Genomic DNA, 26,392 nt, shown 5'->3' on the forward strand with positions numbered 1-26,392 from the left:
GACAGACAGGTGGGGACACCTGGGTGTCACCTGTGTCACCTCAATGTCACCTGTGTCACCTGTGTCACCTGTGTGTCACCCCCTGTGTCACCTGTGTCACCCCCTGTGTCACCCCCTGTGTCACCCCCTGTGTCACCCCCGGCGCCACGGGGCACCCCCGGACAGACAGGTGGGGACACCTGGGTGTCACCTGTGTCACCTCAGTGTCACCTGTGTCACCCCCCTGTGTCACCTGTGTCACCTGTGTGTCACCTGCCACCCCCTGTGTCACCTGTGTCACCTGTGTCACCTCAATGTCACCTGTGTGTCACCTGTGTCACCCCCTGTGTCACCCCCGGCGCCACGGGGCACCCCCGGACAGACAGGTGGGGACACCTGGGTGTCACCTGTGTGTCACCTGTGTCTCACCTGTGTCACCTGTGTCACCTGTGTGTCACCTGTGTCACCTGTGTCACCTCAATGTCACCTGTGTCACCTGTGTCACCCCCTGTGTCACCCCCTGTGTCACCTGTGTCACCTCAGTGTCACCTGTGTGTCACCTGTGTGTCATCTGTCACCCTGTGTCACCCCCTGTGTCACCCCCGGCGCCACGGGGCACCCCCGGACAGAAAGGTGGGGACACCTGGGTGTCACCTGTGTGTCACCTGTGTCACCTCAGTGTCACCTGTGTGTCACCTGTGTCACCTCAATGTCACCTGTGTGTCACCTGTGTCACCTCAATGTCACCTGTGTGTGTGTCACCCCCTGTGTCACCTGTGTCACCCCCTGTGTCACCTGTGTGTGTCACCTGTGTCACCCCTGGCGCCACGGGGCACCCCCGGACAGACAGCTGGGGACACCTGGGTGTCACCTGTGTCACCTGTGTGTCACCTGTGTGTCACCTGTGTCACCTCAGTGTCACCTGTGTGTCACCTGTCACCCCCTGTGTCACCTGTGTCACCTCTGTGTCACCTGTGTCACCTGTGTCACCCCCTGTGTCACTCCCTGTGTCACCTCAATGTCACCTATGTCACCTGTGTCACCCCGTGTGTGTCACCTCTGTGTCACCTGTGTGTCACCTGTGTCACCCCCCCATCCCCTATGTCCCCAATGTCCCCCCAATGTCCCCAATGTCCCCAATGTCCCCAATGTCCCCAATGTCCCCAACCCCCCCAATGTCCCCCCAATGTCCCCCCAATGTCCCCAATGTCCCCCCAATGCCCCCAATGTCCCCCAATCCCCCCAATGTCCCCAATGTCCCCGATGTCCCCAATGTCCCCAATGTCCCCGATGATGTCCCCACTGTCCCCTAACCCTGTCCCCTGTCCCCCCCCCAGGATCAGCGGCTGGTGGCCCCCCCGTTCCCGCCGCCCCCCCGCCCCTCCCCCCCCCGGCCCCCTCCCAAGTGACCTTAGGGGGGGCGGGGCCGGGCTGGCGCCCCTCCCCCCCAGCCGCTCACCAGCAGCCGCCCTCGTGCCTTGTGCCCCCCCCCGGGCACCCCCCCCGGCCCCCCAGCACCAGCAGCAGAACCCCCCGAGGCGGCGTGAGTGACACCGGGAACAACAGGCGGAACTACAGCCGGGGGCACGGGGACAGCGGGGGGCGTTGGGGACATTGGGGACATTGGGGGGATTTGGGACATTGGGGACATTGGGGATATTGGGGGGGATTGGGGACATTGGGGACATTGGGGGGATTGGGGGGGATTGGGGACATTGGGGACATTGGGGACATTGGGGACATTGGGGACATTGGGGGACATTGGGGACATTGGGGACATTGGGGGACATTGCGGGGGTTGGGGACATTGGGGACATTGGGGACATTGGGGACATTGGGGGACATTGGGGGACATTGCGGGGGTTGGGGACATTGGGGACATTGAGGGGACATTGGGGACATTGGGGACATTTGGGACATTGGGGACATTGGGGACATTGGGGGACATTGGGGACACTGGGGACACTGGGGGGACATTGGGGACATTGGGGACATTGGGGGACATTGGGGACATTGGGGGGGTTGGGGACATTGGGGACATTGGGGACATTGGGGACATTGGGGACATTGGGGGACATTGGGGGGATTTGGGGACATTGGGGGGACATTGGGGACATTGGGGACATTGGGGGGACATTGGGGACATTGGGGGACATTGGGGACATTGGGGACATTGGGGACATTGGGGGGGTTGGGGACATTGGGGACATTGGGGGGACATTGGGGTGACATTGGGGACACTGGGGGGACATTGGGGACACTGGGGTGACACTGGTGACACTGGGATTGGGGGATGGGCACAGCCACGAATCTCAAGGTGGGGGGAGGGGGGAGGGGGGAGGTTTTCAGTGATTTGGGGTGGGGGAGGGGTCCTTCATTTCCCCTCCCCCCCTTTTGGGGTCTGACCGGGGGTCCCTCCCCTCCCCTCCCCTCCCCCCCAGGTTCCCGAGCACCGCTACCAACCCCCGGAGCCGCCGGGGCCGGGGGGGGTCCCCACCCCCCACCTGCCCCCCCCCGCCCCTCCCCCCACCTGCTGCGCCCCTCCCCCCCCCCCGGAGCCCCTCCCCCACCCCGCCCCCCCCCTGCCCTGGCTGAAGGACCCGGGGGGGGGGGACCCCTTGGACGAGATCCTTTTCGGGGGACCCCCGCCCAAAGCGGGGCCGGGGGGGGCCGGTCCCACTTTGGGGGGGTCCCCGGGGTCTTTCCCGGACCCCACCAGCACCAGCAGCACGGGGGTGGGGGGAGGGGGCGCCCCCCAGACCCCCCCATTCCCTTACCCGGGGAAGGAGGAGGAGGAGGAGGAGCCCCTCCCCCACCCCACCCAGCCCCCCCCCAGCGATTTCTGGCTGGGGACCCCTCCCCACCCTCCCCCCGCCCTCTCCGAGGGCCCCCCCGACGCCTCAGGAACCGCCCCTCCCCCCTCCCCCACCGCCAGCCCCTCCCCCATCCCCCCGGGGCTCCCCTTTCCAAAGAGCTCCCCCGCCCCTCCCCCCACCACCACCACCCCTCCCCCACCTCCCCCCTCCGAGCCCCCCGGGGTGGTGGGGGTGGGGGTGGGGGTGGGGGTCCCCAGCCCCTCCCCCCCCCGGCTGTTCGATTTTGGGGCTCCCCCCTTGGACGATCAGTTCGAGGAGCCCCCCGAGTTCGCCAAGATCCTGCCGGACGGGCTGGCCACCATCATGAGGATGCTGGACGAGTCCATCCGGCAGGAGGAGGATGAGGGGGGGGTCTCCCCTCCCCCACCTCCCCCCCCTCCCCCACCCCCACCCCCACCCCCTCCCCCACCCCCACCCCCACCCCCGCCTCCTCCGGCCCCACCTCTCCTGGCCCGCCCCAAAGCCCCCCAGTTCGGCTCCCCTCCCCCACCCCACGGGGACCCCCCGGACCCCCCCCGGCTTTACCCCTTCGGCAAACGGGACGACCCCAAAACCTCCCCTTTTTACCCCAAACCTCCTCCCCCCTCCTCTTCCTCTTCCTCCTCGGAGAAACCCAGGCCCTCCCCCACCCCTCCCCCGACGACTCCCCCTCCCCAAATCGCTACCTCACCCCCCCCTCCCCCACCCTGGGGGTCTCCCCCGCGTCCCCCCGGCCCCGCCCGCAGCGACTCCGAGGCTCTGGAGGAAATCAGCCGGGCTTGCGAGACCTTGGCCGAGCGAGCCGGCCGGCCCAGCCCCCCTTCCCCGGACCACCCCCCAAAACCGCCCTCCGGGGGTCCCCCCGGCCGCCGCCACCACCGCCGGCCCCCCTCGCGTCACCGCGACCTGCGGCGGGGCCGCCGCCAGCACCCGCGCAAGGAGCAGCAGCAACAACAACAACAGCAACAACAACAGCAGCAACAACAACAACAACAACAGGCGCAGCAGCAACAGCCGCAGCGGCGGGACCGTCCCGTGCTGGCCACGCTGGACCTGCAGAGTTCCGGGGTGCAGGAGAAAGGGGGACCCCCAGCCCCGAGGTCGGAAACCAAAGCGGGGGCGGCGGCGGTGGTCGGCGGTGGCGGTGTCGTCGTGGTCACCCCTCCCCAGAATCCGACTGTGGCGGTGGTGCCGGTGCCGGTGTCGTCGTCGGTGAGCTCGGCCGATCTGCTGAAGCTGCGCTCGCTGGGCGAGGGTCCCCCCAAGGAGCTGAAGATCCGCCTGATCAAAGTGGAGAGCGGGGCCGGGGGTCCCGGGGGGCTCCCCGGGCTCGGGGGGGCTCCCGGGGGGGAGGCTCTGGTGGCCCCCGAGGTCGGGGAGCCCCGGGGGTTGCCGCTGGCTCAGCTGACCATCGGGCACAGCGCCGCCGAGGTGGTGCGGGCCAGCAAGTGAGCGCGGGGAGGGGTCTGGGGGGGTCGGGAGAGGTCTGGGGGGGGTCGGGAGGGATTTGGGGGGGCTCGGGAGGTGTCTGGGGGAGTCAGGAGGGGTCTGGGGGGGCTTGGGAGGGGTTTGGGGGGGCTCAGGAGGGGTTTGGGGGGGTTTGGGGGGGCTCAGGAGGGGTTTGGGGGGGCTCGGGAGGGGTTTGGGGGGGCTCAGGAGGGGTTTGGGGGGATTCAGGAGGGGTCTGGGGGGGTCAGGAGGGGTCTGGGGGGGCTCGGGAGGGGTCTGGGGGGCCTCAGGAGGGGTCTGGGGGAGTCAGGAGGGGTCTGGGGGGCCTCAGGAGGGGGTTGGGGGGGGTTTGGGGGGGTCAGGAGGGGTTTGGGGGGGCTCGGGAGGGGTTTGGGGGGGGTTTAGGAGGGGTCTGGGGGGGTCAGGAGGGGTCTGGGGGGGATTCAGGAGGGGTCTGGGGGGGATTCAGGAGGGGTTTGGGGGGGCTCGGGAGGGGTCTGGGGGGGCTCGGGAGGGGTCTGGGGGGATCAGGAGGGGTCTGGGGGGGGTCAGGAGGGGTCTGGGGGGCTCAGGAGGGGTTTGGGGGGGGTTTAGGAGGGGTCTGGGGGGGTCAGGAGGGGTCTGGGGGGGGTCGGGAGGGGTTTGGGGGGGTCAGGAGGGGTCTGGGGGGGATTCAGGAGGGGTCTGGGGGGGATTCAGGAGGGGTTTGGGGGGGCTCGGGAGGGGTCTGGGGGGGCTCGGGAGGGGTCTGGGGGGATCAGGAGGGGTCTGGGGGGGGTCAGGAGGGGTCTGGGGGGCTCAGGAGGGGTTTGGGGGGGGTTTAGGAGGGGTCTGGGGGGGTCAGGAGGGGTCTGGGGGGGGTCGGGAGGGGTTTGGGGGGGTCAGGAGGGGTCTGGGGGGGCTTGGGAGGGGTTTGGGGGGGCAGGGGAGGGGTTTGGGGGGGCTCAGGAGGGGTCTGGGGGGGCTCAGGAGGGGTCTGGGGGGGTCGGGAGGGGTTTGGGGGGGCTCGGGAGGGGTCTGGGGGGATCAGGAGGGGTCTGGGGGGGTTCAAGAGGGGTTTGGGGGGGTTCAGGAGGGGTCTGGGGGGGGTCGGGAGGGGTCTGGGGGGGCTCGGGAGGGGATTGGGGGGGCAGGGGAGGGGTCTGGGGGGGGTCGGGAGGGGTCTGGGGGGGCTCGGGAGGGGTCTGGGGGGGTCAGGAGGGGTCTGGGGGGGTTCAAGAGGGGTTTGGGGGGGCAGGGGAGGGGTCTGGGGGGGGTCGGGAGGGGTCTGGGGGGGCTCGGGAGGGGTCTGGGGGGGTCAGGAGGGGTTTGGGGGGGCTCAGGAGGGATTTGGGGGGGGTTTAGGAGGGGTCTGGGGGGGCTCAGGAGGGGTCTGGGGGGATCAGGAGGGGTCTGGGGGGGGTCGGGAGGGGTCTGGGGGGGTCGGGAGGGGTCTGGGGGGGCTCAGGAGGGGTCTGGGGGGGCTTGGGAGGGGTTTGGGGGGGCTTGGGAGGGGATTGGGGGGGCAGGGGAGGGGTTTGGGGGGGCTCAGGAGGGGTCTGGGGGGGATTCAGGAGGGGTCTGGGGGGGCTCAGGAGGGGTCTGGGGGGGTCGGGCAGGGTTTGGGGGGGGTTTGGGGGGGTCAGGAGGGGTCTGGGGGGGTCGGGAGGGGTCTGGGGGGCTCAGGAGGGGTCTGGGGGGCCTCAGGAGGGGTCTGGGGGGGGTTTGGGAGGGGATTGGGGGGGCAGGGGAGGGGTTTGGGGGGGTTTAGGAGGAGTTGGGGACATTTGGGGGGGCTTGGGAGGGGTCTGGGGGGGCTCGGGAGGGATTCAGGAGGGGTTTGGGGGCTCAGGAGGGGTTTGGGGGGGCTCAGGAGGGGTCTGGGGGGGTCAGGAGGGGTCTGGGGGGGCTTCAGGAGGGGTTTGGGGGGGCTCGGGAGGGGATTGGGGGGGTCAGGAGGGGTCTGGGGGGGCTTGGGAGGGGATTGGGGGGGCTCAGGAGGGGATTGGGGGGGGCTCAGGAGGGGTCTGGGGGGGCTCGGGAGGGGTCTGGGGGGGCTCAGGAGGGGATTGGGGGGGCTCAGGAGGGGTCTGGGGGGGCTCGGGAGGGGTCTGGGGGGGCTTGGGAGGGGATTGGGGGGGCTCAGGAGGGGTCTGGGGGGGGTCGGGAGGGGTCTGGGGGGGCTTGGGAGGGGATTGGGGGGGCTCAGGAGGGGTCAGGGGGGATCAGGAGGGGTTTGGGAGGGGTTTGGGGGGGTTCAGGAGGGGTCTGGGGGGGTTCAGGAGGGGTCTGGGGGGGCTCGGGAGGGGTTTGGGGGGGTCAGGAGGGGTCTGGGGGGGCTCGGGAGGGGTTTGGGGGGGCTCAGGAGGGGTTTGGGGGGGGTTTGGGGGGGCTCAGGAGGAGTTTGGGGGGATTTGAGGGTCTCAGGAGGGGTTTGGGGGGGCTCAGGAGGGGTTTGGGGGGATTTGAGCAGCCCCAGGCGGGATTTCGGGATGATTTTGGGGTGATTTTGGGGTATTTTGGGTGATTTTGGGGTGATTTTGGGGTGATTTCGGATGATTTTGGGGTGATTTTAGCTGATTTTGGATGATTTTGGGGTGATTTTAGCTGATTTTGGGGTGATTTTCGGGTGATTTTAGCTGATTTTGGATGATTTTGGGGTGATTTTAGCTGATTTTGGATGATTTTGGGGTGATTTTAGCTGATTTTGGATGATTTTGGGGTGATTTTAGCTGATTTTGGATGATTTTGGGGTGATTTTGGGGCGGTTTTGGGGTCCGAGTGACGCTGCCCCCGCAGGCAGGCGCGGCTGAAGGGGCCGTTCCGCGAGTCGTACCTGTGCCCCGCCCAGTCGGTGAAACCGCGAATCGACGCCCGCGAGCAGCTCCCGAGGGACAAACTCAACCCCCCCACGCCCAGCATCTACGTGAGTCCTCATTGGCTGCCGCCCCCGGGGCCTGCGTGCTGATTGGCTGCTGGGATAGATCCCCTGCGTCCTGATTGGCTCCCGGGATAGAACCCCTGGATGCTGATTGGCTGCCAGGATAGATCCCCTGCGTTCTGATTGGCTCCCGGGATAGAACCCCTGGATGCTGATTGGCTGCCGGGAGAGATCACCTCTGTCCTGATTGGCTCCTGGGATAGAACCCCTGGATGCTGATTGGCTCCCGGGAGAGATCCCCTGTGTCCTCATTGGCTCCTGGGATAGGTCTCCTGTGTCCTGATTGGCTCCCGGGATAGAACCCCTGGATGCTGATTGGTTCTCGCAATTGATCCCCTGCCTCCTGATTGGCTCCCTGGTTAGGCCCCCCTAGCTTCTGATTGGCTCCTGGGAGAGATCCCCTGTGTCCTGATTGGCTCCCGGGATAGGTCTCCTGTGTCCTGATTGGTACATGGTGATAGATCCCCTGCGTCCTGATTGGTTCCTGGGATTGATCCCCTGGCTCCTGATTGGCTCCCAGGATAGATCCCCTGTGTCCCGATTGGCTCCATGGTCAGGTTCCCTGGCTCCTGATTGGCTCCTGGGAGAGATCCCCTGTGTTCCGATTGGCTCACGGGATAGGTCTCCTGTGTCCTGATTGGTTCCTAGGATAGATCCCCTGCGTCCTGATTGGCTCCCGGGATTGATCCCCTGGCTGCTGATTGGCTCCTGGGATAGGTCTCCTGCCTCCTGATTGGCTCCCTGATTAGGTTCTCCTGCCTCCTGATTGGCTCCTGGGATAGATCCCCTGGATGCTGATTGGCTCCTGGGATGGGGTCCCTGGCTGCTGATTGGCTCCTGGGATAGATCCCCTGGCTCCTGATTGGCTCCCAGGATAGATCCCCTGGATGCTGATTGGCTCCCTGATTAGGTCCCCTGCCTCCTGATAGGCTCCCAGGATAGATCCCCTGCCTCCTGATTGGCTCCTGGGATAGATCCCCTGTGTCCCGATAGGCTCCCTGGTCAGGTCCCCTGCCTCCTGATTGGCTCCCGGGAGAGATCCCTTGCGTCCTGATTGGCTCCCGGGAGAGATCCCTTGCGTCCTGATTGGCTCCTGGGATAAATTCTCCTGGCTGCTGATTGGCTCAAGGATAGCTCCCCTGGGGTCCCTTGTGCTGATTGGCTGGCGGGGTCCTGGGCTGGCGCTGCGCCGCGATTGGCCCTTCCCCATCCGCGCGCCGGCCGCCGATTGGCCCCTTTGTGGCGCGCCGCTCTCTGATTGGCCGCCGCTTGTCCCCGCCCAGCTGGAGAGCAAACGCGACGCCTTCTCGCCGGTGCTGCTGCAGTTCTGCACCGACCCCAAGAACCCCATCACCGTCATCCGCGGGCTGGCCGGGTCCCTGCGCCTCAGTGAGTCACCAAAACACCCCAAAACACCCCAAAACACCCCAAAACCACCCCAAAACACCCCAAAAACACCCCAGAAATACCCTAAAACACCCCAAAAACACCCCAAAACCGACCCCAAGAACCCCATCACCGTCATCCGCGGGCTGGCCGGGTCCCTGCGCCTCAGTGAGTCACCAAAACACCCCAAAACACCCCAAAACACCCCAAAACACCCCAAAAACACCCCAAAAACACCCCAAAACACCCTAAAATACCCCAAAAACACCCCAAAATACCCCAAAACACCCCAGAAATACCCTAAAACCACCCTAAAACACCCCAAAACACCCCAAAACCGACCCCAAGAACCCCATCACCGTCATCCGCGGGCTGGCCGGGTCCCTGCGCCTCAGTGAGTCACCAAACACCCCAAAACACCCCAAAACACCCCAAAAACACCCCAAAAACACCCCAGAAATACCCTAAAACCACCCTAAAACACCCCAAAAACACCCCAAAAACACCCCAAAAACACCCCAAAACACCCCAAAACACCCCAAAACACCCCAAAACCACCCCCATCACCGTCATCCGCGGGCTGGCCGGGTCCCTGCGCCTCAGTGAGTCAAAAAACACCCCAAAACAACCCAAAACCCCCCCAAACTGACCCCAAAGTGACCCCAAACCCCCCCCAAAGTGACCCCAGACCCCCCGATTTCGGCAGACCTGGGGCTGTTCAGCACCAAGACGCTGCTGGAGACTCCCTGTCCCTGTCACCTGTCCCTGTCACCTGTCCCTGTCACCTGTGCCCACCAAACCCCCCAAAGTGACCCCAAAGTGACCCCAAACCCCCCAAAGTGACCCCAGACCCCCCAAAGTGACCCCAAAGTGACCCCAAAGTGACCCCAGCCCCCCGATTTCGGCAGACCTGGGGCTGTTCAGCACCAAGACGCTGGTGGAGGCTCCTTGTCCCTGTCACCTGTCCCTGTCACCTGTCCCTGTCACCTGTGCCCACCAAACCCCCCAAAGTGACCCAAAACCCCCCCAAAGTGACCCCAAACCCCCCAAAGTGACCCCAAGCCCCCCGATTTCGGCAGACCTGGGGCTGTTCAGCACCAAGACCCTGCTGGAGACCCCCTGTCCCTGTCACCTGTCCCTGTCACCTGTCCCCACCACACACCCCAAAACCCCCCCAAACTGACCCCAAACCCCCCAAAGTGACCCCAAACCCCCCAAAGTGACCCCAAACCCCCGATTTCGGCAGACCTGGGGCTGTTCAGCACCAAGACGCTGCTGGAGACCCCCTGTCCCTGTGTCCCTGTCCCTGTCACCTGTCCCCCCCAAACCCCCCAAAGTGACCCCAAACCCCCCAAACCCCCCAAAGTGACCCCAAACCCCCGATTTCGGCAGACCTGGGGCTGTTCAGCACCAAGGCCCTGCTGGAGACCCCCTGTCCCTGTCACCTGTCCCCATCCCTGTCCCCACCACACACCCCAAAAGCCCCCAAACTGACCCCAAACCCCCCAAAGTGACCCCAGACCCCCCAAAGTGACCCCAAAGTGACCCCAAAGTGACCCCAGACCCCCCGATTTCGGCAGACCTGGGGCTGTTCAGCACCAAGACGCTGCTGGAGACCCCCTGTCCCTGTCACCTGTCCCCATCACACACCCCAAAGTGACCCCAAACCCCCCCAAAACACCCAAAACCCCCCCAAAGTGACCCCAAACCCCCCCAAAGTGACCCCAGACCCCCCAAAGTGACCCCAAAGTGACCCCAGCCCCCCCGATTTCGGCAGACCTGGGGCTGTTCAGCACCAAGACCCTGCTGGAGACCCCCTGTCCCTGTGTCCCTGTCACCTGTCCCTGTCACCTGTCCCTGTCACCTGTCCCCCCCAAACCCCCCAAAGTGACCCCAAAGTGACCCCAAACCCCCCAAAGTGACCCCAGCCCCCCGATTTCGGCAGACCTGGGGCTGTTCAGCACCAAGACGCTGGTGGAGGCTCCTTGTCCCTGTGTCCCTGTCACCTGTCCCTGTCACCTGTCCCCACCACACACCCCAAAACCCCCCCAAAGTGACCCCAAACCCCCCAAACCCCCCAAAGTGACCCCAAACCCCCCAAGTGACCCCAGCCCCCCGATTTCGGCCGACCTGGGGCTGTTCAGCACCAAGACGCTGCTGGAGACCCCCTGTCCCTGTCACCTGTCCCTGTCACCTGTGCCCACCAAACCCCCCAAAGTGACCCCAAAGTGACCCCAAACCCCCCAAAGTGACCCCAAAGTGACCCCAAACCCCCCAAAGTGACCCCAAAGTGACCCCAGACCCCCCGATTTCGGCAGACCTGGGGCTGTTCAGCACCAAGACGCTGGTGGAGGCTCCCTGTCCCTGTGTCCTGTCCCTGTCACCTGTCCCTGTCACCTGTCCCCCCCAAACCCCCCAAAACCCCCCCCAAAGTGACCCCAAACCCCCCAAAGTGACCCCAAAGTGAACCCAAACCCCCCAAACCCCCCAAAGTGACCCCAGACCCCCCGATTTCGGCAGACCTGGGGCTGTTCAGCACCAAGACGCTGGTGGAGGCTCCTTGTCCCTGTCACCTGTGCCCCCCAAACCCCCCAAAGTGACCCCAAAGTGACCCCAAACCCCCCCAAAGTGACCCCAGACCCCCCAAAGTGACCCCAAAGTGACCCCAAACCCCCCAAAGTGACCCCAAAGTGACCCCAAAGTGACCCCAGCCCCCCGATTTCGGCAGACCTGGGGCTGTTCAGCACCAAGACGCTGCTGGAGACCCCCTGTCCCTGTGTCCCTGTCACCTGTCACCTGTCCCCACCACACTGCTCAGAACCCCCCAAAGTGACCCCAAACCCCCCAAAGTGACCCCAAAGTGACCCCAAAGTGACCCCAGCCCCCCGATTTCGGCAGACCTGGGGCTGTTCAGCACCAAGACGCTGGTGGAGACCCCCGTCCCTGTCACCTGTCCCTGTCACCTGTCCCTGTCACCTGTCCCCATCCCTGTCCCCCCCACACTGCTCAGAACCCCCCAAAGTGACCCCAAACCCCCCAAAGTGACCCCAGCCCCCCGATTTCGGCAGACCTGGGGCTGTTCAGCACCAAGACGCTGGTGGAGACTCCCTGTCCCTGTGTCCCTGTCACCTGTCCCTGTCACCTGTCCCCATCCCTGTCCACACCACACTGCTCAGAACCCCCCAAACTGACCCCAAACCCCCCCAAAGTGACCCCAAAGTGACCCCAGCCCCCCGATTTCGGCAGACCTGGGGCTGTTCAGCACCAAGACGCTGGTGGAGGCCAGCGGCGAGCACGCCGTGGAGGTTCGCACGCAGGTGCAGCAACCCTCGGACCAGAACTGGGACCTGTCGGGGACGCGCCAGGTGTGGCCCTGCGAGAGCAGCCGCTCGCACACCACCATCGCCAAGTACGCCCAGTACCAGGCCTCGTCCTTCCAGGAGTCCCTGCAGGTGAGGGACACCCTGGGGACACCTTGGGGACACCTTGGGGACACCCTGGGGACACCTGGGGACACCCACGGGACATGGGGACACACAGGTGACACACACCAGGGACATCAGCCACACCCCCGGTACCAGGTGTGCTCCTTCCAGGGATCCCTGCAGGTGAGGGACACCCTGGGGACACCTTGGGGACACCTTGGGGACACCTCAGGGACACCCACGGGACATGGGGACACACAGGGGACACACAGGTGACACAGGGGACACACAGGTGTGGCCCTGCGAGAGCAGCCGCTCGCACACCACCATCGCCAAGTACGCCCAGTACCAGGCCTCGTCCTTCCAGGAGTCCCTGCAGGTGAGGGACACCCTGGGGACACCTTGGGGACACCTTGGGGACACCCACGGGACATGGGGACACACAGGTGACACACACCAGGGACATCGGCCACACCCCCGGTACCAGGTGTGCTCCTTCCAGGGATCCCTGCAGGTGAGGGACACCCTGGGGACACCTTGGGGACACCTTGGGGACACCTTGGGAACACCCTGGGGACACCTTGGGGACATGGGGACACACAGGTGACACACAGGTGACACAGGGGACACACCAGGTGTGGCCCTGCGAGAGCAGCCGCTCGCACACCACCATCGCCAAGTACGCCCAGTACCAGGCCTCGTCCTTCCAGGAGTCCCTGCAGGTGAGGGACACACGGGGGACACCTTGGGGACACCCACGGGACACCTTGGGGACACCTTGGGGACACCTTGGGGACACCTTGGGGACACCTGGGGACACCCACAGGTCATGGGGACACACAGGTGACACAGGGGCCACACCCCCGGTACCAGGCCTCGTCCTTCCAGGAGTCCCTGCAGGTGAGGGACACCCTGGGGACACCTTGGGGACACCTTGGGGACACCCTCGGGTCATGGGGACACCTTGGGGACACCCACAGGACATGGGGACACACAGGTGACACACACCAGGGACATCGGCCACACCCCCGGTACCAGGTGTGCTCCTTCCAGGGATCCCTGCAGGTGAGGGACACCCTGGGGACACCTTGGGGACACCCTGGGGACACCTGGGGACACCCTGGGGACACCTTGGGGACACCTCGGGGACACCTTGGGGACATGGGAACACACACCAGGGACAGCTGACACCTTGGGGACACCTTGGGGACACCTTGGGGACACCTTGGGGACACCCACAGGTCATGGGGACACACAGGTGACACACAGGGGACACACAGGTGACACACAGGTGACACACAGATGACACAGGTGACACACAGGTGACACAGGTGACACAGGGGACACAGGTGACACACAGGTGACACAGGGGACACACAGGTGACACCTTGGGGACAGGACAGGGGACAGCTCAGGGGGACTCGTGTCCTCCAGGTGTCCCCAAGGTGTCCCCAGGTGTCCCCAGGTGTCCCCAAGTGTCCCCAGGTGTCCCAAAGTGTCCCCAGGGTGTCCCCAGGTGTCCCCAAGGTGTCCCCAGGTGTCCCCCATCATCTGGAGGGGCTGAGGTGACATTTGGGGGTGCTCAGGTGACATTTGGGGGGGTTCAGGTGACATTTGGGGGGGTTCAGGTGACATTTGGAGGGGTTCAGGTGACATTTGGGGGGGTTCAGGTGACATTTGGGGGGGTTCAGGTGACACTGGAGGGGTTCAGGTGACATTTGGGGGGGTTCAGGTGACATTGGGGGGGTTCAGGTGACACTGGAGGGGTTCAGGTGACATTTGGGGGGGTTCAGGTGACATTTGGGGGGGTTCAGGTGACACTGGAGGGGTTCAGGTGACATTTGGGGGGGTTCAGGTGACATTGGGGGGGTTCAGGTGACATTTGGGGGGGTTCAGGTGACATTTGGGGGGGTTCAGGTGACACTGGGGGGGTTCAGGTGACATTTGGGGGTGTTCAGGTGACATTTGGGGGGGTTCAGGTGACTTTGGGGGGGTTCAGGTGACATTGGGGGGGTTCAGGTGACATTTGGGGGGGGTTCAGGTGACACTGGGGGGGTTCAGGTGACATTTGGGGGGTTCAGGTGACATTTGATGTCCCCACAGGAGGACAAGGACAGCGAGGATGAGGAGGCCGAAGAGCCGGACAGCACCACCGAGACCCCGCCCAGGTGGGGACACCTGGGGACACCTGGGGACACCTGGGGACACCTGGGGACACCCTGGGGGGGGGGTGGGGACACCCTGGGGACATCCTGGGGACACCTGGGGGGGTATGGTGGCATCCTGGGGACACCTGGGGGACACCTGGGGGGTATGGTGGCATCCTGGGGACACCTGGGGACACCCTGGGGACACCTGGGGGGGTATGGTGGCATCCTGGGGACACCTGGGGACACCTGGGGGACACCTGGGGGGTATGGTGGCATCCTGGGGACACCTGGGGACACCCTGGGGACACCTGGGGGGGTATGGTGGCATCCTCGGGACACCTGGGGACACCCTGGGGACACCCCCCTCCCCAAAATGTCCCCAGGAGGGTCCCCAAAATGTCACTGGGGGGGGTCCCGGTGTCCTTTGGGGGGGTCCCAATGTCCCCAAATGTCCCCTGGGGGGGTCCCGGTGTCCCCAGGGGGGTCCCCAGACCCTGGGGGGGTCCCGGTGTCCCCTCCCCCCCCCGTGACCCCGTGTCCCCCCCAGCCCCCCCGACCAGAAATCCCATCAGATCATCAAATTCGGGACCAACATCGACCTGTCGGACGCCAAGAGGTGACAGCGGGGACACCTGGGGGGCGGGGACACACCTGGGGGGGCGGGGACACACCTGGGGGGGCGGGGACACACCTGGGGACACATCTGGGGACACACCTGGGGGGGCGGGGACACACCTGGGGGGGTGGGGACACACCTGGGAACACCTGGGGACACACCTGGGGAGACACCTGGGGGGGCGGGGACACCTGGGGGGCGGGGACACACCTGGGGGGCGGGGACACACCTGGGGACACACCTGGGGACACACCTGGGGGGCGGGGACATACCTGGGGGGGCGGGGACACACCTGGGGACACTTGGGGACACCTGGGGACACACCTGGGGACACACCTGGGGGGGCAGGGACACACCTAGGGACACCCCTGGGGACACCTGGGGACACAGGTGATGCCCCCAGGTGACACTGGGGGTGTTCAGGGTCACTCTCAGGTGACACTGGGGGCTCAGGTGATGCCCCCAGGTGACATTTGGGTGTTCAGGGTCAGCGTGAGGTGACACTGGGGGCTCAGGTGATGTCCCCAGGTGACACTGGGGGCTCAGGTGATGCCCCCAGGTGACACTGGGGGCTCAGGTGATGCCCCCAGGTGACACTGGGGGTGTTCAGGGTCACCGTGAGGTGACACTGGGGGCTCAGGTGATGCACCCAGGTGACACTGGGGGTTCAGGTGATGTCCCCAGGTGACACTGGGGGTTCAGGTGATGCCCCCGGGTTGGCCCCGCCCCCTCAGGTGACGTGGGCGTGGCCCCGCAGGTGGAAGCCGCAGCTGCAGGAGCTGCTGAAGCTGCCGGCCTTCATGCGGGTGTCGTCCACGGGGAACATGCTGAGCCACGTGGGGCACACCATCCTGGGCATGAACACCGTGCAGCTCTACATGAAGGTGCCGGGCAGCCGCACACCTGGTGAGTACACCTGGACACACCTGGGGACACCTGGACACACCTGGGGACACCTGGGCACACCTGGGGACACCTGGGTACACCTGGGGTACAGCTGGGGACACCTGGGGACACCTGGGGTACAGCTGGGGTACACCTGGACACACCTGGGGACACCTGGACACACCTGGACACACCTGGGGTACAGCTGGGGACACCTGGGGTACACCTGGGGTACAGCTGGGTACACCTGGGCACACCTGGGGCACACCTGGGCACACCTGGGGTACAGCTGGGTACACCTGGGCACACCTGGGGCACACCTGGGGACACCTGGGGTACACCTGGGACACACCTGGGGCACACCTGGGGTACAGCTGGGGCACACCTGAGCCACGTGGGGCACACCATCCTGGGCATGAACACCGTGCAGCTCTACATGAAGGTGCCGGGCAGCCGCACACCTGGTGAGTACACCTGGACACACCTGGACACACCTGGGACACACCTGGGGACACCTGGGGACACCTGGGGCACACCTGGGTACAGCTGGGGCACACCTGGACACACCTGGGGTACAGCTGGGGTACACCTGGGGACACCTGGGGACACCTACACACACCTGGACACACCTCGGGTACACCTGGACACACCCGGACACACCTGGGGTACAGCTGAGGTACAGCTGAGGTACACCTGGACACACCTGGACACACCTGGACACACCCGGACACACCCGGACACACCCGGACACACCTGGGACAGAGGGGAGGCGACACCAGGTGACAGCAGGTGACAGGTAACAGGTGACAGCAGGTGACATCAGGTGACAGGTGACAGCAGGTGACAGGAGGTGACAACATGTGGTGCCAGGTGACACCAGCAGGTGACACCAGGTGCCATCAGGTGAGGTCAGCAGGTGCCATCAGGTGCCGCCAGGTGAGGTCAGCAGGTGACAGCAGGTGACACCATCAGGTGACACCAGGTGAGGTCAGCAGGTGCCAGCAGGTGCCGCCAGGTGAGGTCAGCAGGTGACAGCAGGTGACACCATCAGGTGCCATGAGGTGAGGTCAGCAGGTGCCAGCAGGTGACAGCAGGTGCCATCAGGTGACAGCAGGTGCCATCAGGTGACAGCAGGTGACAGCAGGTGACAGCAGGTGCCATCAGGTGACAGCAGGTGACAGCAGGTGACAGCAGGTGACAGCAGGTGCCATCAGGTGAGGTCAGCAGGTGCCATCAGGTGCCATCAGGTGCCATCAGGTGACAGCAGGTGACAGCAGGTGACAGCAGGTGACAGCAGGTGACAGGTGCCATCAGGTGACAGCAGGTGCCGCCAGGTGAGGTCAGCAGGTGACACCAGGTGACACCAGGTGAGGTCAGCAGGTGCCATCAGGTGCCGCCAGGTGAGGTCAGCAGGTGACAGCAGGTGACAGGTGCCCTCAGGTGACAGCAGGTGACAGCAGGTGACAGCAGGTGACAGGTGCCCTCAGGTGACAGCAGGTGACAGCAGGTGACATCAGGTGAGGTCAGCAGGTGACAGCAGGTGACAGGTGCCATCAGGTGACACCAGGTGACGCCAGGTGAGGTCAGCAGGTGACACCATCAGGTGCCACCAGGTGAGGTCAGCAGGTGCCAGCAGGTGACAGCAGGTGCCACCAGGTGCCATCAGGTGACAGCAGGTGCCAGCAGGTGACGCCAGGTGAGGTCAGCAGGTGACAGCAGGTGACAGCAGGTGCCAGCAGGTGACGCCAGGTGAGGTCAGCAGGTGACAGCAGGTGACAGCAGGTGACAGCAGGTGCCAGCAGGTGACGCCAGGTGAGGTCAGCAGGTGACAGCAGGTGACAGTTGCCATCAGGTGCCATCAGGTGACACCAGGTGACACCAGGTGAGGTCAGCAGGTGCCATCAGGTGACAGCAGGTGACAGCAGGTGCCATCAGGTGACAGCAGGTGCCAGCAGGTGACGCCAGGTGAGGTCAGCAGGTGACAGCAGGTGACAGCAGGTGACACCAGGTGCCAGCAGGTGCCGCCAGGTGAGGTCAGCAGGTGCCAGCAGGTGACAGCAGGTGACAGGTGCCATCAGGTGCCATCAGGTGACACCAGGTGCCGCCAGGTGAGGTCAGCAGGTGCCAGCAGGTGACAGCAGGTGCCAGCAGGTGACGCCAGGTGATGTCAGCAGGTGACACCAGGTGCCACCAGGTGAGGTCAGCAGGCGCCGGTTGTTGTCGCCCCCCGCAGGTCACCAGGAGAACAACAACTTCTGCTCGGTGAACATCAACATCGGCCCCGGCGACTGCGAGTGGTTCGCGGTGCACGAGCACTACTGGGAAACCATCTCCGCCTTCTGCGACAGGTGGGCGTGGTCTGCATAAAGGGGGGCGTGGTCAGCGGGAGAGGGGCGTGGTTTGCATAATGGGGGCGTGGTTTGCATAAAGGAGGCGTGGTTTGCATAAAGGGGGCACTGGGGGCTGAGCACTACTGGGAAACCATCTCCGCCTTCTGCGACAGGTGGGCGTGGTCTGCATAAAGGGGGGCGTGGTCAGCGGGAAAGGGGCGTGGTTTGCATAAAGGAGGCGTGGTTTGCATAAAGGAGGCGTGGTTTGCATAAAGGGGGCACTGGGGGCTGAGCACTACTGGGAAACCATCTCCGCCTTCTGCGACAGGTGGGCGTGGTCTGCATAAAGGGGGGCGTGGCCTGCGGGAGAGGGGCGTGGTCTGCGGGAAAGGGGCGTGGTTTGCATAAAGGGGGCGTGGTTTGCATAAAGGGGGCACTGGGGGCTGAGCACTACTGGGAAACCATCTCCGCCTTCTGCGACAGGTGGGCGTGGTCTGCATAAAGGGGGGCGTGGCCTGCGGGAAAGGGGCGTGGTTTGCATAATGGGGGCGTGGTCAGCGGGAGAGGGGCGTGGTTTGCATAAAGGCGGCACTGGGGGCTGAGCACTACTGGGAAACCATCTCCGCCTTCTGTGACAGGTGGGCGTGGCCTGCATAAAGGGGGGCGTGGCCTGCGGGAAGGGGCGTGGTCAGCGGGAAAGGGGCGTGGTTTGCATAAAGGGGGCGTGGTTTTCATAAAGGGCGCACTGGGGGCTGAGCACTGCTGGGAAACCATCTCCGCCTTCTGCGACAGGTGGGCGTGGTCTGCATAAAGGGGGGCGTGGCCTGCGGGAGAGGGGCGTGGTTTGCATAATGGGGGCGCGGTTTGCAAAAAGGGGGCGTGGTTTGCATAAAGGGGGCACTGAGGGCTGAGCACTGCTGGGAAACCATCTCCGCCTTCTGGGGCAGGTGGGCGTGGTGTGCATAAAGGGGGCGTGGCCTGCGGGAGAGGGGCGTGGTGTGCATAAAGGGGGCGTGGTTTGCATAAAGGGGCACTGGAGGCTGAGCACTACTGGGAAACCATCTCCGCCTTCTGCGACAGGTGGGCGTGGTCTGCATAAAGAGGGGCGTGGTCAGCGGGAGAGGGGCGTGGTCAGCGGGAGAGGGGCGTGGTTTGCATAAAGGGGCACTGGGGGCTGAGCACTGCTGGGAAACCATCTCCGCCTTCTGTGACAGGTGGGCGTGGTCTGCATAAAAGGGGGCGTGGCCTGCGGGAAAGGGGCGTGGTTTGCATAATGGGGGCGTGGTCTGCGGGAAAGGGGCGTGGTTTGCATAAAGGGGGCGTGGTTTGCATAAAGGGGGCGTGGTTTGCATAAAGGGGGCGTGGTTTGCATAAAGGGGGCACTGGGGGCTGAGCACTACTGGGAAACCATCTCCGCCTTCTGCGACAGGTGGGCGTGGTCTGTATAAAGGGGGGCGTGGTCAGCGGGAGAGGGGCGTGGTCAGCGGGAGAGGGGCGTGGTTTGCATAAAGGGGACATGATTTGCATAAAGGGGGCACTGGGGGCTGAGCACTACTGGGAAACCATCTCCGCCTTCTGCGACAGGTGGGCGTGGTCTGCATAAAGGGGGGCGTGGTCAGCGGGAAGGGGCGTGGTTTGCATAAAGGGGGCGTGGTTTGCATAAAGGCGGCGTGATTTGCATAAAGGGGGCACTGGGGGCTGAGCACTACTGGGAAACCATCTCCGCCTTCTGCGACAGGTGGGCGTGGTCTGCATAAAAGGGGGCGTGGTCAGCGGGAAAGGGGCGTGGTTTGCATAATGGGGGCGTGGTCAGCGGGAGAGGGGCGTGGTTTGCATAAAGGGGGCACTGGGGGCTGAGCACTACTGGGAAACCATCTCCGCCTTCTGCGACAGGTGGGCGTGGCCTGCATAAAGGGGGGCGTGGCCTGAGGGAAAGGGCGTGGTCAGCGGGAAAGGGGCGTGGTTTGCATAAAGGGGGCGTGGTTTGCATAAAGGAGGCGTGGTTTGCATAAAGGGGGCACTGGGGGCTGAGCACTACTGGGAAACCATTTCCGCCTTCTGCGGCAGGTGGGCGTGGTCTGCATAAAAGGGGGCGTGGCCTGCGGGAGAGGGGCGGGGTTTGCATAAAATGGGCGTGGTGTGCATAAAGGGGGCGTGGTTTGCATAAAGGGGGCGTGGTTTGCATAAAGGGGGCACTGGGGGCTGAGCACTACTGGGAAACCATCTCCGCCTTCTGCGACAGGTGGGCGTGGTCTGCATAAAAAGGGGCGTGGCCTGCGGGAAAGGGGGCGTGGTTTGCATAAAGGGCCGGACTTTCACAAAGGGGGCGTGGTTTGCATAAAGGGGGCGTGGTTTGCATAAAGGGGGCGTGGTTTGCATAAAAGGGGCACTGGGGGCTGAGCACTGCTGGGAAACCGTCTCCACCTTCTGCGTCAGGTGGGCGTGGCCTAAGGGAAAGGGGCGTGGCCTGCATAAAGGGGGCGTGGTTTGTATTAGGGGGCATGGGTTTCAGAAAATGGGCGTGGTTTTCATAAAATGGGCGTGGTTAGCATAAAAGGGTGTGGCTTTCATGGGAGTGGGCGTGGCTAGTGAAGGGCGTGGTTTAATGAAAAGGGGCGTGGTTTGCATAATGGCATTTGCATAGAAGGGGCAGGGTCAGCAATTAACATTTATTGTTAATTATGGGGGTGTGGCCTGGGTGCAGTAAGTGGGCGTGCCCTGGTAATAGCACAAAAGAGGTGTGGCTAAGCAAAGGGGCGTGGCTATGCAAAAGGAGGCGTGGCCACGCAAAAGGGGCGTGGTCACCCAAAAGAGACATGGTCACAGTGGGAGTGGCTACACAAAAGGGGCGTGCCCATGCCTTGTGCTTGGCAATGGAAAAGGGGTGTGGCCACACAAAAGGGGCGTGCCCATAGTGGGCGTGGCCACACATAAGGGGCGTGGCCACACGCGTTGTGCTTGGCTATGCAAAAGGGGCGTGGCCACACCAAAAGGGGCGTGGCCACATGCATTGTGCTTGACTATGCAAAAGGGGGCGTGGCCACCCACAAGGGGAGTGGGCACAGTGGGTGTGGCCACTCAAAAGGGGCGTGTCCACACAAAAAGGGGCGTGTCCGCAGTGGATGTGACCACACAAAAGGGGCGTGTCCACAGTGGGTGTGGCCACACAAAAGGGGCGTGTTCACAGTGGGCGTGGCCACACAAAAGGGGCGTGTTCAGCGTGTGTGGCTATGCCAAAGGGGCGTGGCCACACAAAAGGGTGTGTCAACAATGGGTGTGGTATGCAAAAGGAGGCGTGACCACACTAAAGGGGCGTGTCCACAGTGGGTGTGGTTACACAAAATGGGCGTGCCCACAGTGGGCGTGACCACACTAAAGGGGCGTGTCCACAGTGGGTGTGGTCACTCAAAATGGGTGTGTCCAGTGGGTGTGACCACACTAAAGGGGCGTGTCTGCAGTGGGTGTGGTTACACAAAAGGGGCGTGTCCACAGTGGGTGTGGTTACACAAAATGGGCGTGTCCACAGTGGGTGTGGCCACACAAAAGGGGCGTGTCCACAGTGGGTGTGACCACACTAAAGGGGCGTGTCCACAGTGGGTGTGACCACACTAAAGGGGCGTGTCCACAGTGGGTGTGACCACACTAAAGGGACGTGTCCATAGTGGGTGTGTCCACACTAAAGGGGCCTGTCCACAGTGGGTGTGACCACACTAAAGGGGCGTGTCCACAGTGGGTGTGACCACACTAAAGGGGCGTGTCCACAGTGGGTGTGGCCACACAAAAGGGGCGTGTCCACAGTGGGTGTGACCACACTAAAGGGGCGTGTCCACAGTGGGTGTGGCCACACAAAAGGGGCGTGTCCACAGTGGGTGTGGTTACTCAAAAGGAGCGTGTCCGCAGTGGGTGTGGCCACACTAAAGGGGCGTGTCCACAGTGGGTGTGGTTACTCAAAATGGGCGTGTCCACAGTGGGTGTGGCCACACAAAAGGGGCGTGTCCACAGTGGGTGTAGTTACACAAAATGGGCGTGTCCACAGTGGGTGTGGTTACTCAAAATGGGCGTGCCCACAGTGGGTGTGACCACACAAAAGGGGCGTGTCCACAGTGGGTGTGGCCACACAAAAGGGGCGTGTCCACAGTGGGTGTGACCACACTAAAGGGGCGTGTCCACAGTGGGTGTGGTTACTCAAAATGGGCGTGTCCGCAGTGGGTGTGGCCACACAAAAGGGGCGTGTCCACAGTGGGTGTGACCACACTAAAGGGGCGTGTCCACAGTGGGTGTGGTTACTCAAAATGGGCGTGTCCGCAGTGGGTGTGACTACACTAAAGGGGCGTGTCCGCAGTGGGTGTGGCCACACTAAAGGGGCGTGTCCACAGTGGGTGTGACCACACTAAAGGGGCGTGTCCACAGTGGGTGTGACCACACTAAAGGGGCGTGTCCACAGTGGGTGTGACCACACAAAATGGGCGTGTCCTCAGTGGGTGTGACCACACTAAAGGGGCGGGTCCACAGTGGGTGTAGTTACACTAAAGGGGCGTGTCCTCAGTGGGTGTGGCCACACAAAAGGGGCGTGTCCGCAGTGGGTGTGGTTACTCAAAATGGGCGTGTCCACCGTGGGTGTGGCCACACAAAAGGGGCGTGACCACACTAAAGGGGTGTGTCCGCAGTGGGTGTAGTTACACAAAATGGGCGTGTCCTCAGTGGGTGTGGCCACACAGAAAGGGGGCGTGTCCACCCCAAAAAAAGGGGCGTGTCCACCCCAACAAAAGGGGCGTGTCCAACCCCTCCTTTTCCCCACCGGCGGGGAGGAACTTTCAGGCGGGGCGCGTCCCGTTGCCGGTGGGCGGGGCCGCCGCTGACCACGCCCCCGGCGCAGGCACGGCGTGGACTACCTGACGGGCTCGTGGTGGCCCATCCTGGAGGACCTGTACCGCTCCAACATCCCGGTGTACCGGTTCGTGCAGCGCCCCGGAGACCTGGTGTGGATCAACGCCGGCACCGTGCACTGGGTGCAGGCCACGGGCTGGTGCAACAACATCGCCTGGAACGTGGGGCCGCTGACCGGTGAGGGGACACGGGGACAAACGGGGGACACGGGGACATCGGGGGGATTGGGGACACGGGGGGATTGGGGGACAGCTGGGGGGATTGGGGACATTGGGGACATTGGGGACATTGGGGGGATTGGGGACATTGGGGGCATTGGGGGACATTGGGGGACATTGGGGGACATCAGGGACATTGGGGGGATTGGGGACATTGGGGACACTGGGGACATTGGGGACACTGGGGGACATCAGGGACACTGGGGACATCGGGGGGATTGGGGACATTGGGGGGACATTGGGGGGATTGGGGGACATCAGGGACATTGGGGTCATTTGGGACATTGGGGACATTGAGTGGATTGGGGGATTGGGGACATTGGGACATTGGGGACATTGGGGGACATTGGGGACATTGGGGACATTGAGGGGACATTGGGGACATTGGGGACATTGGGGAGATTGGGGGGACATTGGGGACATTGGGGGGACAGTGGGGACCACAAGGACAACACGTCAGTGCCACCACAGAGGGTCCCAGGGGCGGTCAGGGCTCCTGGGCAGGGGGGTTCCAGGACCACAATGTCCCCCAATGTCCCCAATGTCCCCAATGTCCCCAATGTCCCCAATGTCCCCCAATGTCCCCAATGTCCCCAATGTCCCCAATGTCCCCTCAATGTCCCCAATGTCCCCAATGTCCCCCAATGTCCCCAATGTCCCCAATGTCCCCAATCCCCCCAATGTCCCCCAATGTCCCCAATGTCCCCAATCCCCCCAATGTCCCCAATGTCCCCCCAATGTCCCCAATGTCCCCTCAATGTCCCCGCTGTCCCCTCAATGTCCCCAATGTCCCCTCAATGTCCCCAATGTCCCCTCAATGTCCCCTCAATGTCCCCTCAATGTCCCCAATGTCCCCTCAATGTCCCCTCAATGTCCCCTCAATGTCCCCAATGTCCCCAATGTCCCCAATGTCCCCAATGTCCCCAATGTCCCCCAATGTCCCCAATGTCCCCACTGTCCCCAATGTCCCCAATGTCCCCTCAATGTCCCCAGCCTACCAGTACCAGCTGGCGCTGGAGCGTTACGAGTGGAACGAGGTGAAGAACGTCAAGTCCATCGTGCCCATGATCCACGTCTCCTGGAACGTGGCCAGGACCGTCAAGATCAGCGACCCCGACCTGTACAGGATGATCAAGTGAGTGTGGGGACACCTGGGGACACCTGGGGGGACATGGGAACACACCTGGGGACAGCTGGGGACACCTGGGGACACCTGGGGGGACATGGGGACACCTGGGGACAGCTGGGGACACCTGGGGGGACATGGGGACACACCTGGGGACACCTGGGGGATATGGGGACACCTGGGGACACCTGGGGATACCTGGGGGGACATGGGGACACACCTGGGGACACCTGGGGGATATGGGGACACCTGGGGACACCTGGGGATACCTGGGGGGACATGGGGACAGCTGGGGACACCTGGGGGGACATGGGGGGACCTGGGGGGATATGGGGACACACCTGGGGACACACCTGGGGATACCTGGGGGGACATGGGGACACCTGGGGACACTGGGGACACCTGGGGGGACATGGAGGGATATGGGGACACCTGGGGACACCTGGGGACACACCTGGGGACACCTGGGGGGACATGGGAGTCCTGGGGGGACATGGGGACAGCTGGGGACACCTGGGGGGACATGGGGGGACCTGGGGGGATATGGGGACACCTGGGGACACACCTGGGGATACCTGGGGGGACATGGGGACACCTGGGGACAGCTGGGGACACCTGGGGGGACATGGGAACACACCTGGGGACACCTGGGGACAGCTGGGGACACACCTGGGGACACACCTGGGGACACCTGGGGACACGTGGGGGGACATGGGGACACACCTGGGGACAGCTGGGGACACCTGGATACACCTGGGGGGACATGGAGGGATATGGGGACACCTGGGGACACCTGGGGACACACCTGGGGACACACCTGGGGACACCTGGGGGGACATGGAGGGATATGGGGACACCTGGGGACACCTGGGGACACACCTGGGGACACACCTGGGGACACCTGGGGGGACATGGGGACACCTGGGGACACCTGGATACACCTGGGGGGACATGGGGACACACCTGGGGACACACCTGGGGACACCTGGATACACCTGGGGACACCTGGGGGGACATGGGGACACCTGGGGGTACATGGGGACACACCTGGGACACACCTGGGACACACCTGGGGGAGGTGGGGGTACCTTGGGATACACCTGGACACACCTGGGACAGGTTGGGGAAGGAGTGACACGGACAGGGACAGGCACAGGTGTCGCCAGGTGTCCCTGGGTGTGCCCTGATGTCCTCAGATGTCCCCCAGGTGTGACAGGTGTGTCCCAGGTGTGACAGGTGTGTCCCCGGGTGTGACAGGTGTGACAGGTGTGTCCCCCGGGTGTGACAGGTGTGACAGGTGTATCCCCAGGTGTCCCCAGGTGTGTCCCCAGGTGTGTCCCCGGGTGTGACAGGTGTGTCCCCAGGTGTCCCCAGGTGTGTCCCCAGGTGTCCCCAGGTGTGACAGGTGTATCCCCAGGTGTGTCCCCAGGTGTCCCCGGGTGTGACAGGTGTATCCCCAGGTGTGTCCCCAGGTGTCCCCGGGTGTGACAGGTGTGTCCCCGGGTGTGACAGGTGTATCCCCAGGTGTGTCCCCAGGTGTCCCCGGGTGTGACAGGTGTGTCCCCGGGTGTGACAGGTGTATCCCCAGGTGTATCCCCAGGTGTGACAGGTGTGTCCCCAGGTGTCCCCGGGTGTGACAGGTGTATCCCCAGGTGTCCCCAGGTGTGTCCCAGGTGTGACAGGTGTGTCCCCAGGTGTATCCCCAGGTGTGTCCCCAGGTGTGTCAGGTGTGTCCCCAGGTGTCCCCAGGTGTCCCCGGGTGTGACAGGTGTATCCCCAGGTGTGTCAGGTGTATCCCCAGGTGTCCCCGGGTGTGACAGGTGTGTCCCCAGGTGTATCCCCAGGTGTCCCCAGGTGTGTCAGGTGTATCCCCAGGTGTGTCCCAGGTGTGACAGGTGTGTCCCCAGGTGTCCCAGGTGTGTCCCCGGGTGTGACAGGTGTATCCCCAGGTGTCCCCGGGTGTGACAGGTGTGTCCCCGCAGGTACTGCCTGTTGCAGTCCATCAAGCACTGCCAGGTACAACGCGAGAGTTTGCTGCGCGCGGGGAAGAAAATCGCCTACCAGGGCCGGGTGAAGGACGAGCCGGCGTACTACTGTAACGAGTGTGACGTGAGTGTCACCCTGTCACCCTGTCACCCTGTCACCGTGTCACTGTCACCCTGTCAC

At 64.1% G+C, this 26,392-nt stretch overlaps 1 protein-coding gene across 1 annotated transcript in view; it reads left to right on the forward strand.

Annotated features, from left to right (window-relative positions):
* Positions 1 to 26,392, forward strand: part of KDM6B (lysine demethylase 6B) — a 56,399-nt gene that overhangs the window by 25,062 nt on the left and 4,945 nt on the right. The window contains exons 9-20 of the mRNA XM_086871710.1: positions 3,105 to 3,206; positions 3,327 to 4,282; positions 7,062 to 7,188; positions 8,487 to 8,592; positions 11,836 to 12,041; positions 14,118 to 14,182; positions 14,712 to 14,780; positions 15,538 to 15,686; positions 17,899 to 18,013; positions 22,872 to 23,059; positions 24,094 to 24,235; positions 26,209 to 26,335. Coding sequence (XP_086727836.1) covers positions 3,105 to 3,206; positions 3,327 to 4,282; positions 7,062 to 7,188; positions 8,487 to 8,592; positions 11,836 to 12,041; positions 14,118 to 14,182; positions 14,712 to 14,780; positions 15,538 to 15,686; positions 17,899 to 18,013; positions 22,872 to 23,059; positions 24,094 to 24,235; positions 26,209 to 26,335 — 2,352 coding nt within the window. The remainder of the gene's footprint in view (positions 1 to 3,104; positions 3,207 to 3,326; positions 4,283 to 7,061; positions 7,189 to 8,486; positions 8,593 to 11,835; positions 12,042 to 14,117; positions 14,183 to 14,711; positions 14,781 to 15,537; positions 15,687 to 17,898; positions 18,014 to 22,871; positions 23,060 to 24,093; positions 24,236 to 26,208; positions 26,336 to 26,392) is intronic.

Source organism: Cyanistes caeruleus, chromosome 37 (assembly GCF_971803275.1).
Source record: "Cyanistes caeruleus chromosome 37, bCyaCae1.hap1.1, whole genome shotgun sequence".
NCBI lineage: Eukaryota > Metazoa > Chordata > Aves > Passeriformes > Paridae > Cyanistes > Cyanistes caeruleus.